At 48.0% G+C, this 13667-nt stretch overlaps 1 protein-coding gene across 6 annotated transcripts in view; it reads left to right on the top strand.

The window, feature by feature from the left end:
* The window catches only part of birc6 (baculoviral IAP repeat containing 6), a 139108-nt gene that overhangs the window by 52287 nt on the left and 73154 nt on the right, over positions 1-13667 (top strand). For all 6 annotated transcript variants that reach the window (XM_076285656.1, XM_076285655.1, XM_076285653.1 and 3 more), the window contains exons 44-57: positions 555-685; positions 855-982; positions 1387-1958; positions 2392-2567; positions 3204-3300; positions 3390-3584; positions 3778-3978; positions 4815-5094; positions 5419-5675; positions 6504-6612; positions 7431-7655; positions 9251-10346; positions 10858-11001; positions 13549-13667. The exon at positions 13549-13667 is cut by the window's right edge and continues 11 nt beyond it. In XM_076285656.1, coding sequence (XP_076141771.1) covers positions 555-685; positions 855-982; positions 1387-1958; positions 2392-2567; positions 3204-3300; positions 3390-3584; positions 3778-3978; positions 4815-5094; positions 5419-5675; positions 6504-6612; positions 7431-7655; positions 9251-10346; positions 10858-11001; positions 13549-13667 — 3730 coding nt within the window. The remainder of the gene's footprint in view (positions 1-554; positions 686-854; positions 983-1386; positions 1959-2391; positions 2568-3203; positions 3301-3389; positions 3585-3777; positions 3979-4814; positions 5095-5418; positions 5676-6503; positions 6613-7430; positions 7656-9250; positions 10347-10857; positions 11002-13548) is intronic.

Below are 13667 nucleotides of genomic sequence, written 5' to 3'. Positions count from 1 at the left end.
TCCCCACTATTAGCCGCGGCTTATACATTGATTTTGCAAAATTTCTTCAGCTATGAGGTTAATACACGGGGGCAGTTAATATGGTATTAATATGGTTTTGTTTCTTTTAACTTGCATAAAACACTGTCCTGCGGCTTATACACAATGTGGCTAATACACAGGAAATTACTGTACTTGTGGGGAGGGGAGTATGGCTGGTTAGGATTTATTGTGTTCAGAAATAGACCTATGAAGTTCACCTACAAAAAGGACCCAAACGCTGTCATCTTTGCATCAGAAGGAGATCTGAAGATGGCAGCTTTGCATCCTTTTTGTAGGCAAACTTCAGAGGTCTTTGCTGTATGGAAGGGGAAATGAGATTCAAATAAATTATTTTTTTCTTCAACTCTTTTGATGATGGAATTGATGTTTTTTAAGTGTAAATGTGAAGAGTGCAAACTCTAGATAAAAGACATGATACATTTATAAACGAGTGTAGAAATGGATGCATGAATGAATGGAAGAGCAAGTGAAGGAGTAAAACACTGTGTGATTTGTGCTCGGTCCCCCGACAGCCTCCAGCAGCGGGATGGGCGGCCACGAGAGCACGGCCCAGCAGATGGTGTCGGAGCTCACGCTCGTCCCCGTCCTTGTGCGCTTCCTGTCGGGGAGCAACCCTCACGGCACCAGCCAGCACAGCTCCCAGGTACCACAGCCTCAGCCTGTTGTTCTCTCAGCGTGATCGTCTGAATTATTTACTAGAACATTCTGTGAGAAGTACAATTACATGCCAGAGTCCATCAGCAGTTCTGTGGAAGATGCCTGCTGGGTATGAGTTTAATTATGAATATCATTGTTCCTGCACTCATCGACAGGTGGGGCCCACTGCTACCCAAGCTATGCAAGAGTTCCTGACCAGGCTCCAAGTGCACCTTTCCTCCACCTGTCCCCAAATGTTCAGCGAGTTCCTGCTTGAGCTGATGCATATTCTATCTATGGAGAGGTGTGTATGCGTGCAGGGCTTGCTAATGGTATTGACACATGTTTACATTTCTGTAGGCATGGATTAATGTGCATTGACACCAGACCCCTATTGTGATCCACTTTCAGAACAGTGGTGTAGTTCCTTCGTACTAGTTCTTCCCATATCAAGCCAAGCCAAGTCAAGTCTACTTATATAGCGCATTTAATGCAACAGGGTTGACCCAAAGTGCTTTACAAATTATTATACAAGATAATAACAAAATAACAAACACAATACAACATGCAAAAAGCCTACATAAGGGGAAAAACAAGGAGTACATGACATGAATAAAGCAGTGGTTATAGTGATAAAAAATAATCAAATAAATAAAAATGTCTCATTGAGCGCTTTGTTGTTCTGTTTGATTCCCTCTCTGCCTGCAGGGGACCCTTCCTGTCAGGCCAGGGTCCGCTGGACGCCCAGGTCAAGCTACTGGAGTTCACCCTGGAGCAGAGCTTCGAGTCGGTGTCCGTGGGCACCATCATGGCCGTCATCGAGTCTATCACCTTCCTGGTGCACCACTACATCACCTGCTCCGACAAGGTGGTGTCGCGCAGCGGCTCGGACTGCTCGGTGGGCGCGCGCGCCTGCTTCGGCGGCCTCTTCGCCAACATCATCCGGCCCGGCGACGCCAAGGCCGTGTGCGGTGAGACCACGCGCGACCAGCTCATGTTCAACCTGCTCAAGCTGGTCAACACGCTGGTCAAGCTGCCGCTCACCGCCGACGGCAAGTTCAGCGGCCGTGTGCAGCCCGTAGGGAATAGCTCCAGCGACAGCGTCTCGGACGAGGAGAAGGTGTGCGGGAGCAAGGAGGGAGCCGGACCGGGCGGAGCAGCCCCACACCAGGGCCCTGCCGTCGGGGTGGCAGACCTGGTACTGGGCAACCAGCAGGTCATGAGCCAGATCCTCTCGGCTCTCGGCCAATGCAACAGCAGTGCTATGGCCATGATTATAGGTATGAAGGTCTGATAGTGTGTGTGTTTTAGGTGGTATTTGATTTTGGCTTTGTGGGAGTTTAGTTTTTTGTCTTTTCAGAGAGCAAGTGATTAATTAAGGTGCAGATTAGTCATTAATTACAGCTTCTATCGGGGAATAAATGGGTTTAATTTTGTGGATACAAAAACAAATCCGAGGGGAAAAAACAACAGTTCTGTAATGAATCACTCCACCGTGACTGCTGAAGACATTTTCTCGTTTGTTTTGCCGCCACACTCTGTGTAAACAGTTCGTTATTGATCTGCAACTTCAATAGTCAAGATTCCTAAAGATTTTTTAGTCTTTGTTCTCTACCCCTGTTGTTGAATAAATCTCACCGTCTCTCTCTCTCTCTCTCTCTCTCTCTCTCTCTCTCTCTCTCTCTCGTCTTCTTTCGCTTCCTCCGTCAACAGGAGCGAGTGGCCTCCACCTGACCAAGCACGAGAACTTCCACGGCGGTCTGGACGCCATCTCTGTGGGCGATGGCCTCTTCACCATCCTCACCACCCTGAGCAAGCGGGCCACCTCCGTGCAGGTCATGCTGCAGCCCATCCTCACCTACATGGCCTGCGGCTACATGGGCCGACAGGTGAGTTTCCAACCCCCTCGTTCACATCAACAGCTCCTCGTTTTTACTACGTGTGGTCTGAGTGAGATCTCAAAGCTCTTGATTAAAAAATGGATAACGCTGAACAGACGGAGTGTATATTACAGCAGCGCACTGTTGATCTAGTCCAGTGTTTCTCAAACTTTTTCAGACCCAGAACCACTTAACCAATAATAAAAAAAAAAACACAGACCACCTAGCTAAAAAAAAAAAAAAACAGTAGACCTACTTCAACAGTATATTACACAATAGACCTACTCACTGAACCACAGTATTTATTGTCTTTGCACCTTGCTTATTGTGTCAGAGGATTGATATGATTTAAAGTGGCGTAGCTTACATAGGCAGTGTTGCAGAACTGTTTTGATGTACATACTAGGTGGTTCAATATTGCAAACAACTCATCTATATTATATTTTACCACGTCTGCTCGCGGACCACTGGGAATAGCTTGCGGACCACACTTTGAGAAACACTGATCTAGTCGGATGTTCTCACGTGCTAGCAAAGCATTTTATGTCATGTAGTCTGTAGAATGGCACACCCAAATCGAAGAGCCCTTACTGTCACTCTATTCACAATATTCTATTCTATTCTGTTTTCTCATGTCCTCTGCAGGGTTCTCTGTCCACTTGTCAGCTGTCTGAGCCTCTACTTTGGTTCATCCTGAGGGTGTTGGACACCAGTGAAGCACTCAAGGCCTTCCATGACATGGGTGTGTATGCGCAAATGTATCCTCCCCGACCGTGTCAAGTGTTTACCTGTGTGTTTGCCGCCCTAAAACTTCTGCCCTGTCTCTTGCAGGTGGAGTGCAGCTCATCTGCAACAACATGGTGACGAGTACGCGGGCCATCGTGAACACGGCGCGCAGCATGGTCTCCACCATCATGAAGTTCCTGGACTCCGGCCCGGGCAAGACAGCCGACGGCAGCCTCAAGGCCCGTGTCCTGGCCTCAGAGCCGGACAATGCAGAGGGCCTGCACAACTTCGCTCCACTTGGTACATACACACTCAAAGATTTTGCATTTATATGTTTGCGTCCACCCTTACAAAAGAGAGTTTATGCACATATTTACTGTTTGCACAGCCACACATTTTAATCATTTAGAGCACACATGTACACAATGACTCACATACACGCTTACCTTTTGCATGTACACACATTTTTACAACTCTGGTTGTCCCTCCTCAGGCACCATAACCTCCAGCAGCCCCACTGCCCAGCCGGCTGAGGTGCTACTTCAGGCCACACCCCCTCACCGCCGGGCGCGCTCAGCGGCCTGGTCCTACATTTTCCTGCCGGAGGAGGCCTGGTGTGACCTCACCATCCATCTACCGGCCGCTGTGCTGCTCAAAGAGGTCCACATCCAGCCGCACCTAGCCTCGCTAGCCAGTGAGTCTTGCACACACACTCTCACACTCACACTCACACACACACACACACCTATTGTGCTTGTGCTCTTCAGAATATCCATATCCATTCTTACTCGCAGGGAGGCTACACTGGGCACGTATCTGTTAGTGTTCCGTTCACGCTGCGTCTGCCGCAACAATTAGCCTCTACTATAATCAAGTGAAGACGTGATGGCGGCACGTGTGTTCGGAAAAAATTAGACCAGTCTTCTAAAACTATTTTTACGCTGCGCGAATGGAGCGCTTCAGATGCGCACTCGGTGTAGCCTCCCTGTTCCACTCTCGCCCTCACACAAATCACTCGCAGTACATTAGTCTATAGTCGCTTGATGTCTCAAGACGCACGCACATGTATGCAGATGTGCATGTTTAGTGTTTTGGCTACAGTCTATTATGTGCCATGAATCTATAAAGACATTCTGAAGTGCATAGACAATTAGTGTCACAGACTCAGCGGTTCAACAGTAAGTACAGTCCTGTATGTGCAACGCACGACTTGACTAATGGTGCGATTAGTATTAAGTGTGCACTTAAGTGCATCGCTTGAACGCCTGAGGCAAACCATTAACAGAACACACACACTAATGTTTCACCAGCTAATTGCCGTGACACTAAACCTATTCAAAGGGCGAATTCAGACACGCAAATGCAGAGTGTGCTGCTTTACGAAAGTTGCGAAACACAGCCTATGTGAGATATTTTAGAATATTTGGATATAAAATAAGTTCTAGAATCCTCCCTCCTGTCAGTATGTCCATTTAAACATGCTTGTCTGTCCCCTCTCTCTCTCTGCTCCTCTGTCCACCTTTCCTCTAGCCTGCCCGTCGTCGGTGTCTGTGGAGATCAGCGCGGATGGTGTCAACATGCTCCCGCTGTCCACACCGGTCATCACCAGCGGCCTGACCTACATCAAGATCCAGCTGGTGAAGGCGGAGGTGGCGTCGGCCGTGTGCCTGCGGCTACACCGGCCGCGGGACGCCAGTACCCTCGGCCTGTCCCAGATCAAGCTGCTCGGCCTCACCGCCTTCGGCAACACCTCCTCCGCCACGGTCAACAATCCCTTCCTGCCCTCCGAGGACCAGGTGTCCAAGACCAGGTACTGGGCCCTTCACTCAAGACACGCCAAGCAGACTGTGTGAAACGAGACTAGACTAGACTAGACGATGATCCTATCATTGTTATTTCCCATGAAACGGAGCGGATTGCTTCACTCATTACTTAAGTGTTTTCAATGTGCATTAAGTATTTGTAAAAGTAAACTGTCTTTGTTTAATACAAGATTCGGAGTAAAATGTTTATTGTCTGTCTCTTTGTCACTTTTGTCTTTTATCTGTATTTTGCCTCTAACTGCTATCTCTCACCCATCAAATAAAAATCTACCTGTCATTTAATGAATCTCTCGGCCCTCTCTTTCCCTCAGTATTGGCTGGCTGCGTCTGCTGCACCACTGCCTGACGCACGTGAGTGACCTGGAGGCTCTGATGGCCAGCGCAGCCGCCCCCACGGCCAACCTGCTGCAGACGTGCGCCGCGCTGCTCATGTCGCCCTACTGCGGCATGCACTCGCCCAACATCGAGGCCGTGCTGGTCAAGATCGGCCTGCAGTCCACTACCATCGGCCTCAAGCTCATCGACATCCTGCTGCGCAACTGCGCCGCCTCTGGCACAGACCCCAATAGTGAGCCTGCACACCTGCGCCTACACGAGCGCACACATACACAGGTGGACATGTATGCAACGTTCAATTACCAATGGAAACAAAGATGCACCCATAGTCTATGAACATAACAGCCGCAAGCCCGTTGTCAAGGCTAATTCGATCTTGTTAATGTGTTAACATGTTAATGGCCGGGGGCGCCAAACCCCGAGAATGAGAAAATGTTTGCATCCCCATTAGCGATTAGACTCCAGAAGCTTTAATTGTCCCAACAATGGGTAAGGGGCTAATGATACACAAACATGCGCACACCCATAGCTGTGTCACTGCGGTGATAAGCCGGCACTGCATGATTATGAATATAAATAAATGATAGTCCCCTTACAGACCAAAGCACCCATAACACCATGAAGAACAGAATTAAAAGCAAAGCACTAAACTGCTGTGTACTCATATATGCATCACACTAGCAGGTCTTTTGTTTTCCTTCGCTCTCGAGTCACTGTCCATAACCTGCGTGATGTGAGCGCCCGAACGCCGCTCTTTATTGGCTCTTAGTCAATGAGTCATGAAATCTGTTGCTCTGAAGCAATTACCAGGGCTAATTTCCACTCTTCAGAGCATCTGTCTGAGGCCTAATAACCTGCTCAAGTGAACGTGTTAATGTGAAATGTGTGGCACTGTGCGTGGGGCTCTGGGCATCATTACACAGTACACTTGCTATGTGGTGTTTTTTTTCCTCCTTTTTCCGGAGAGCCTCAGTGTCAGGTCACTGGGTTCCTGCTGAGTGTCTGGAGTCCTTTGTTATTCGGAGTGTAATTGTGCTGTGCTGTGCCGTGTCTGCCACAGATCTGAACAGCCCCCTGCTCTTTGGGAGGCTCAACGGCCTCTCATCCGACTCCACCATCGACATCCTCTACCAGCTGGGTACCACCCAGGACCCTGGCACCAAAGACAGGTTTGGACCTCCACGTTTCACTAGAAATGCTTTGCATTAATCACTTTCTCTGTCGAGAATCTAATTTGTGAAAAAGGGCTTTTCTAATGGGTTTGCCATTAGAACTGTGTAGTTTAGCTGAGAACTATACACATGCAACAGTTTCCATAATTTAATATCAAATGTATGACCAAGTTCAGAAAGAAGGGCAACACAATTAAGTGTGACAAAGCCCATAGCATTGAACGAAAGGTAGAATAAGGACAAAAGCCCATCATGTACAAACCCAAACATTTGTATTAATTGGCTCAGTGTGTCTGAGAAAAGCCATCGCCGGAGATGCTCTCAGATAGCCCCCGAATTCTTCAATTTATGGGGTATTTGGGATGCAGGTTTTCGCTGCTGATGGTTGTTTCTTAGCTCATCTCATCCAGCACGGCTCACTTCTGGGAATAGCATCCCCGTCAGCGAGTTGTGTCCAATGAAATGGCATGAGACAGGCTTTCAGTCAGATGAAATCAGCTGATACACAAGGGTTACACCAGGTAACCTGACGTATCCCCCTGAAGCCACCAAAACCAAAGTTTTAGAATAATCAATCATTTAATCAACATGGACCGGCTCAAAAACATAGTTCCTTTGGGACATGCTCTATGGGTGTCTGATAGCTTTACATTTTAATGAAATTGTAAGCTTTATATTTCATGGAATTGTAAGTTGTGATTTAACACTAGAAGACATGCCCTGCTATATCAACTTCAGCCACACAAACGTCAAGCAAAACAACCTCTTCCAATGTGATTGTTGACATACTTGGACTTGGTTTCTTCCGTCTGCAGGGTTCAGGCGTTGCTGCAGTGGGTGCACGACTCCGCCCGCGTGGCGGCCATGAAGAGAAGCGCTCCGCTGGGCTACATGGGCCCGAGCGCCTCCTCGCCCCGCGAGTACGGCCTGCTCATGCCCTCGCCCTCACACCTCCACTGCGTGGCGGCCATCTTGTGGCACAGCTACGAGCTGCCGGTGGACTACGACCTGCCTGCGCTGCTCAACCGCGAGCTCTTTGAGTGAGTAGAGCCCCACACTCCTGTCACTCATGACCCCGATACAGGTGCAATTGAGCCACACACTCCTGTCACTCATGCCCCCGGTACAGGTGCAATTGAGCCACACACTCCTGTCACTCATGCCCCCGATACAGGTGCAATTGAAAACATTGGAATGTCATGGAAAAGTCTGTTTTTCATATTTTCCAAAAGTGAAGATTTCATATACACTCTAGATTCATTGGACTTAAAGTGAAATATGTATTAAATATAAAGTAGTGTTTTGTTCTAATCTTTGATTATTTGATTATTTACAGCTCATGGAAATAAGTCCACTATCTCAAAATGTTAGATTAAAGAATTTATAAAATTGAAATGTCGACCTGAGAAAAGCTCTAATCAGCTGTTAATTAACTCAAAACACCAGCATTTATTTTGTTGGTTTCCTGAGCCTTTAATCTCTGTCTGGGCAGAGTAATTAAACAGATATATCTCTATATAACATTTAGACTGATATTTGGTTAGTCTCTCATTCAAGAATCCATTAGCTATTTGAGTGAATACAGCAACATACAGGCACTCAATCATGCTCTGGCAGTCATGCCAACACACACACTTTTACTGGTGTAGTCTTTCATTCATACTGTAGGTCCTTACGTGCACACAAGTGCTAATGCACATTCATTGAATTGAGTAGTGACACATCCTTATTCATGCCTAAGACACTCTTTGTTCTTCTTCTACTCTCCCCCTCTAGAAGTGTCAAGGAGTGTTAAAGTGTTGTCCCTACGCTGCTTTTCAAACACTCTAATAGTAAGCTTAGGGGCAACCTCATTCAATTTCCTTTTCTTCCACAAGCAGGCCAAAATTGTGTATTCACATTCCCCTGTGGCAAGCCTTTCAGTGTATATATAATGCCACCTCCCCTGTGTGTGTGTGTGTACACGTGTTTGTTTCTGGTCATGTGGAGACCACTCTCCCTCTCCGAATCTGCTCCCTTGCTGTGGTTTATTCATGCATGCTTTATTTGTCTGACATGAATACTTCATTCCTCCAGAACAGAATAAACTACTCCACTCTAAAATGATTTCCCTTTAAAAGCGTTTGCACCTGTGCACTCTGTGTCCCCTTGCAAGTACACACACAATCACAGGAATCTGTTCACTTACCTGGTCATGCTTTTGGGATTGGGGGTATCAGGACACAGGTTTTAACATATAAGGGAGATTCAGAATGTTAGGGCTGCGCGTTGGAGTTTGTATTCTGTGACAACAAAATGGGACTTTCATGTTCATTTTTATGTTTATGGTTGTTATCAGATGTTTTTTTCCCAAAAGTGACTTAAAATGACATCAATACACATTACATTAACATTAGAATTAACAGTTCAAAGTAAAGCCATAGCCTAAATAAAAAAAATAAAACCGTATTAGTAGACTAAATAAAAAAGACCAAAATGATGACAGTAACCATAAATATATACTACCACCACAACTCTGTAAGAGTGAATTACTACAAGCTAGCTACGAGGTAAACAGTGTTTGTAATGTAGCACTCACATCATCCCTCATTCTTCTCCTTATTTCCTCTTCTCCTCCATCCCCTTGTTTGTGCAGGCTGTTGTATAACTGGTCCATGTCGCTGGCCTGTAACATGGTTCTGAAGAAGGCGGTGGACAGCCTGCTGTGCTCCATGTGCCACATTCACCCCAGCTACTTCTCTCTGCTCATGTCCTGGATGGGCATTGTGCCCACGCCGGCCGCCCAGTCGCAGTCCCAGTCGCGCCACCGCCTCTCCCTCACCGACGACGGCAAGAAGCAGCACGACGCGGCGGCCGCCGCCACCAGCTCGGCGTCCGGCGGCGGGGGCCTGACGGACGACTCCAAGCACGCCCGCTCCCCGCCCGCCCTGTCCGAGTCGCAGCTGGCCACCCTGGCGGCCGCGTCCCAGTCGCCGGGCGCCATCCAGCAGCTGCTGGACTCGGGTCTGCCCTCGCTCCTGGTGCGCAGCCTGGCCGGCCTCTGCTGCAACCTGCTGGCCAGCGCCGACCTCCCCTTGCCTGGCTCCGCCTCGTCCGCTGCCGCGGCAGCCGCCTCGTCCTCCTCTTCACCGTCCGAGCGACGGCATCAGCATCACTACCACCACAGCTATCACAACCTCCCCTCCACCTCCTCATCCTCCTCCTCCTCCTCCTCCTCATCCTCATCATCATCGCCGCCGCCGGTGAGCCGTGCCACGCTCTCCCCGGAGCTGGCGGCGCCAGTGCTGCGCTTCCTGACGGAAGTGGGCAACAGCCACGCCATGAAGGACTGGCTAGGCGGCCCAGAGGTCAACCCGCTGTGGACAGCGCTGCTCTTCCTGCTGTGCCACTCCAGCGCCAGTGCTGGAACCAGCAGCACCACCAGCAACAACACCAACAATGGCAGCAGCAGCAGTAACGGCCAGGCAACATGTGGGGCGTCGGCATCAGCAGCCGGGGGGTCCACAGCCGGTCCCTCTTCATCATTATCGTCCCCCTCTTCCTCTGCCGGACCCTCTGTCCCCCCTCCCTCCTCCCCAGTGCAGGCCTCCGGCTCACGGTACTCTCTGGGCACGAGTGGCCGGGCAGGTGGACTCACCACTCAGCAGCGGACCAGCATCGAGAACGCCACAGTGGCCTTCTTCCTGCAGTGCATTTCCTGCCACCCCAACAACCAGCGCCTCATGGCACAGGTAGGGCCCAAGTACTAGTGCGTCTGCATGCAGTGCGTCTGTATAGAAGACGTGCATTTTTCTGTGTTTGTTGTGTGGGAGACAGAGACAGAGAGGCAAGGGGAAAGTCTTTAGCCTTATTTTTGAAGTTGCCATGTCCAAACAACCAACCATAGGGTTTCTGATCCATGTGCCTCAAGCTGATGATACATGGGGCAACTTTTTGAGCAGTGTTGCTGGACACTGTTCCTCGTTCTGGCATGTTCCCATTAATAGTGGGCAACAATTTCTTTTCTGGAGAACTTTAATCATCTGTAGGCAAATCGTCATGGTCATCCGAACAGAATAAATGAAACTAGTTATGTGGTTGCCCAGCAACATTGTTAAGTTGCCCCATGTGTCATTTGCTTTAGTATATATCCAGATGATGCATCAAAGAGTCCAGTGGTCTAATGTTAGGCTTATTTGAATGTATTATGGTGTGACCTATGACTTAGGATGGCATCTCTCTGTCTGTCTGTTCCCCGTGCAGGTCCTGTGTGAGCTTTTCCAGTCGGCTCCTCAGCGCGGGAACGTGCCCATCTCTGGCAACATCTCGGGCTTCATCCGCAGGCTCTTCCTGCAGCTCATGCTGGAGGACGAGAAGGTCACAGTCTTCCTGCAGTCGCCCTGTCCGGTGAGGCAACACACACACACACACACACACACACACACACACACACATTCTTACCCCACCCGCCCCCCAAAATCTCAACATTATAACTCAGTTCTCAGGTCGTTTACAAACAATCTCCCAAAGAATCATGTCTTCAACATTCAGCCGATTCAGTGGTCCACAGATCTGATAAGTAGTCTAAAATTTGGGGCGGAAACCATTGTTAGACTGTATTCAACCTGACACATACAATGTATGACACTCATAATATCAAAATACCTGCCCACAGTAGTTCTAGTTATCTCTTTTGGTCTGGCCTCTGTAGTATTCCCAGGTGGCCACAAGGGGCCAGACACGTATTGTGAACGGTCAGAGACTAATGTCACTCTGAAGTTGTTGCTCAGAAGATGGGTTTCCATCTCCATGTTAAACTCCTGCTCTCCCATTCAGACTAATGTCTTATGAATGAGCTGCTCCATTAATGTGTCTATGATGTGTCTGGACCAGACGGTAGCCGTCTGTTAGCCTGGCATTCATGCCCTCCGTGCCCCCTCCCCCCGACCCTTTGCCATTCCTAAGACGCATAGTGACAGCACGAATGGGTACGGGTCACCGATCGGCGAGAGGGCCAGAGAGTGATCGCTCTGCCTAGGCATGCCAGGAGGAACTGTGCCAGCGGGCAAATCGGCGGGCATCATCGATCACTTAATTTCATCGATTACAAGCGGTCTGTGCAGTTTAGCAGTGCACTCCAGCGGAGGCCTGGCATGCGAGAGCGCCGCTCGGCTTCATTATCAGAGGTGGGCGCCATGGTGCTGAATCGATGTGAATCTTTACCTCCTGAAGGGTTGACACTCTGAAGCAGTGTGTGTCCGAATGACACATTTCACCCTCACAGTCGCGTGGCAGCACTGATGTCCTAAATGTATTTAGTTTTATCGTTCAGTCATTTTTAACCCTTAAAGGTGTACCGTCACACCGGTGTGAAGGGAATATTGGAAAAAAAACGTTTTAAAGAATATCTGGGTTCACTGAATTTAACGTAGAATTTTAGAACCTTCAATTGTTGCGGAATGGAATCTTAGTGGAAATGAAGCAATGAGAACTGTGACCATTTTTTGGTTGCTTTTTCATTTTTTGAGATAAAATGGATTTTTTTATTAAACCTGAAATTCAAGTAGTTTCACTGGAAAATGACATGTCAATAACGACTTTCGCCACTAGGGCGCGGCCATGTTTTAAAGGAACCATATGTAAGAAATGTATTTCAATTAATCATAAAATGGCCCTGATATGTCACTAGACATTAAGAAATCATGTTCATTTCAAATACTTATATCACTGACAACAGTAGTCCGGCCAGGATATTGTCATTTAAAAAGTGAAGTTGCAGCCCTCAACTGATGTTGATGTTGTGTTTTGTCATGTCATGTTGTGTTTTGGCCTGATGCGCCACCCTCTACCTATCTACAAATCACGAAGTCAGTAGTGTTTCGGCCATCCGGGTTGGCAACCTTGAGTCAGGGGGGAGGGGATACACCGCTGTACAGTAATTTGAAAGTGATTGCAGTACCAGTTTTGGCCACAATCTTATATATGGTTCCTTTAAAAATGCAGGCGCTACGTCATCAGAATGGTTAGCGATTGTTTGTGGATGTTTTAGCCATTAGAGGACGTTCACTTTATTTCAATATGCCTACACAAATTCTGTTGATGTTTGTTTTTGTGTTTGTACAAGAATAACGGCCGCTGTAATGTAGCCTGTAGGCCTAATCAGACAGTACTTTATTAGATTAAACTTCCTGATCAGTCGCAATAAGGTTTTTGAATGTTCTCGCACAACTTGTGGATTACCGCGACCTGAAAATGCAGTTGCATCGTTGATGAATTGGTGAGTAAACTCGGGGGAGCGAACTTCTAAATTGTGAGTTACGGCTTCTACACACAGTTGCATTCCGTCAACGCATGCCAGTGGGTGTTCCCAACGGTAGCTATGCAAATGACTTGAAGTATAACCGTAATTTGATTGGTTGGTGCCATCCGTCGATTGGCTTGATTGGCCGGTGCCGTAGGTCGGTGCAGCAACAGCTGCACTTCTCAACGCGAGCGACGGGAGAAACGTGACGCAACGGACCCACAATTCAGTTCATTTAAATATTTAACTAGTGCTATAGACATCGGTTTTATTGGACTGCTTCATTTCCACTTTAAGGGTTAAACCCTTCCTGTTCTATTTTTGCATCTCAGTTTTTGTGTACTGTAGAGCGAACATAGCACACTACAGAATGGACACTTTCTGTTGTACCAACAGGGGAACGTAAGCATAGGATGGTAGGGGATTGATAACACCAGGAAGAAGAGATTGATGAGGGGCTGACATATTAGGGGTATTAGACATGAGAGGTATTGTACTAATAAGAAAGAGAATGGATTCTGTTCAGTTTTGTGCTGTTGCTTTAAGATGACTCCTATAACTTACACTATTACTGTACATGATGACAGGACATTTAGCCCTGTTTTCTAGTGGCCCATCTCCCCATAACACGTAATTTCTCTCCCTCTCTCCAGCTGTATAAGGGACGCATTAATGCCACCAGTCATGTGATCCAGCACCCCATGTATGGGGCAGGGCACAAGTACCGCACCCTTCACTTGCCCATCTCCACCACCCTGGCCGACGTCCTAGA

Source organism: Alosa pseudoharengus, unplaced genomic scaffold, assembly GCF_046254945.1.
Source record: "Alosa pseudoharengus isolate Yale_2024_CS ecotype anadromous, Long Island Sound unplaced genomic scaffold, YU_APseudo_1.1 YU_APseudo_1.1_scf_15, whole genome shotgun sequence".
In the NCBI taxonomy this organism is placed as follows: Eukaryota; Metazoa; Chordata; class Actinopteri; order Clupeiformes; family Clupeidae; genus Alosa; species Alosa pseudoharengus.
This window is presented reverse-complemented; position numbering and strand designations above follow the sequence as displayed.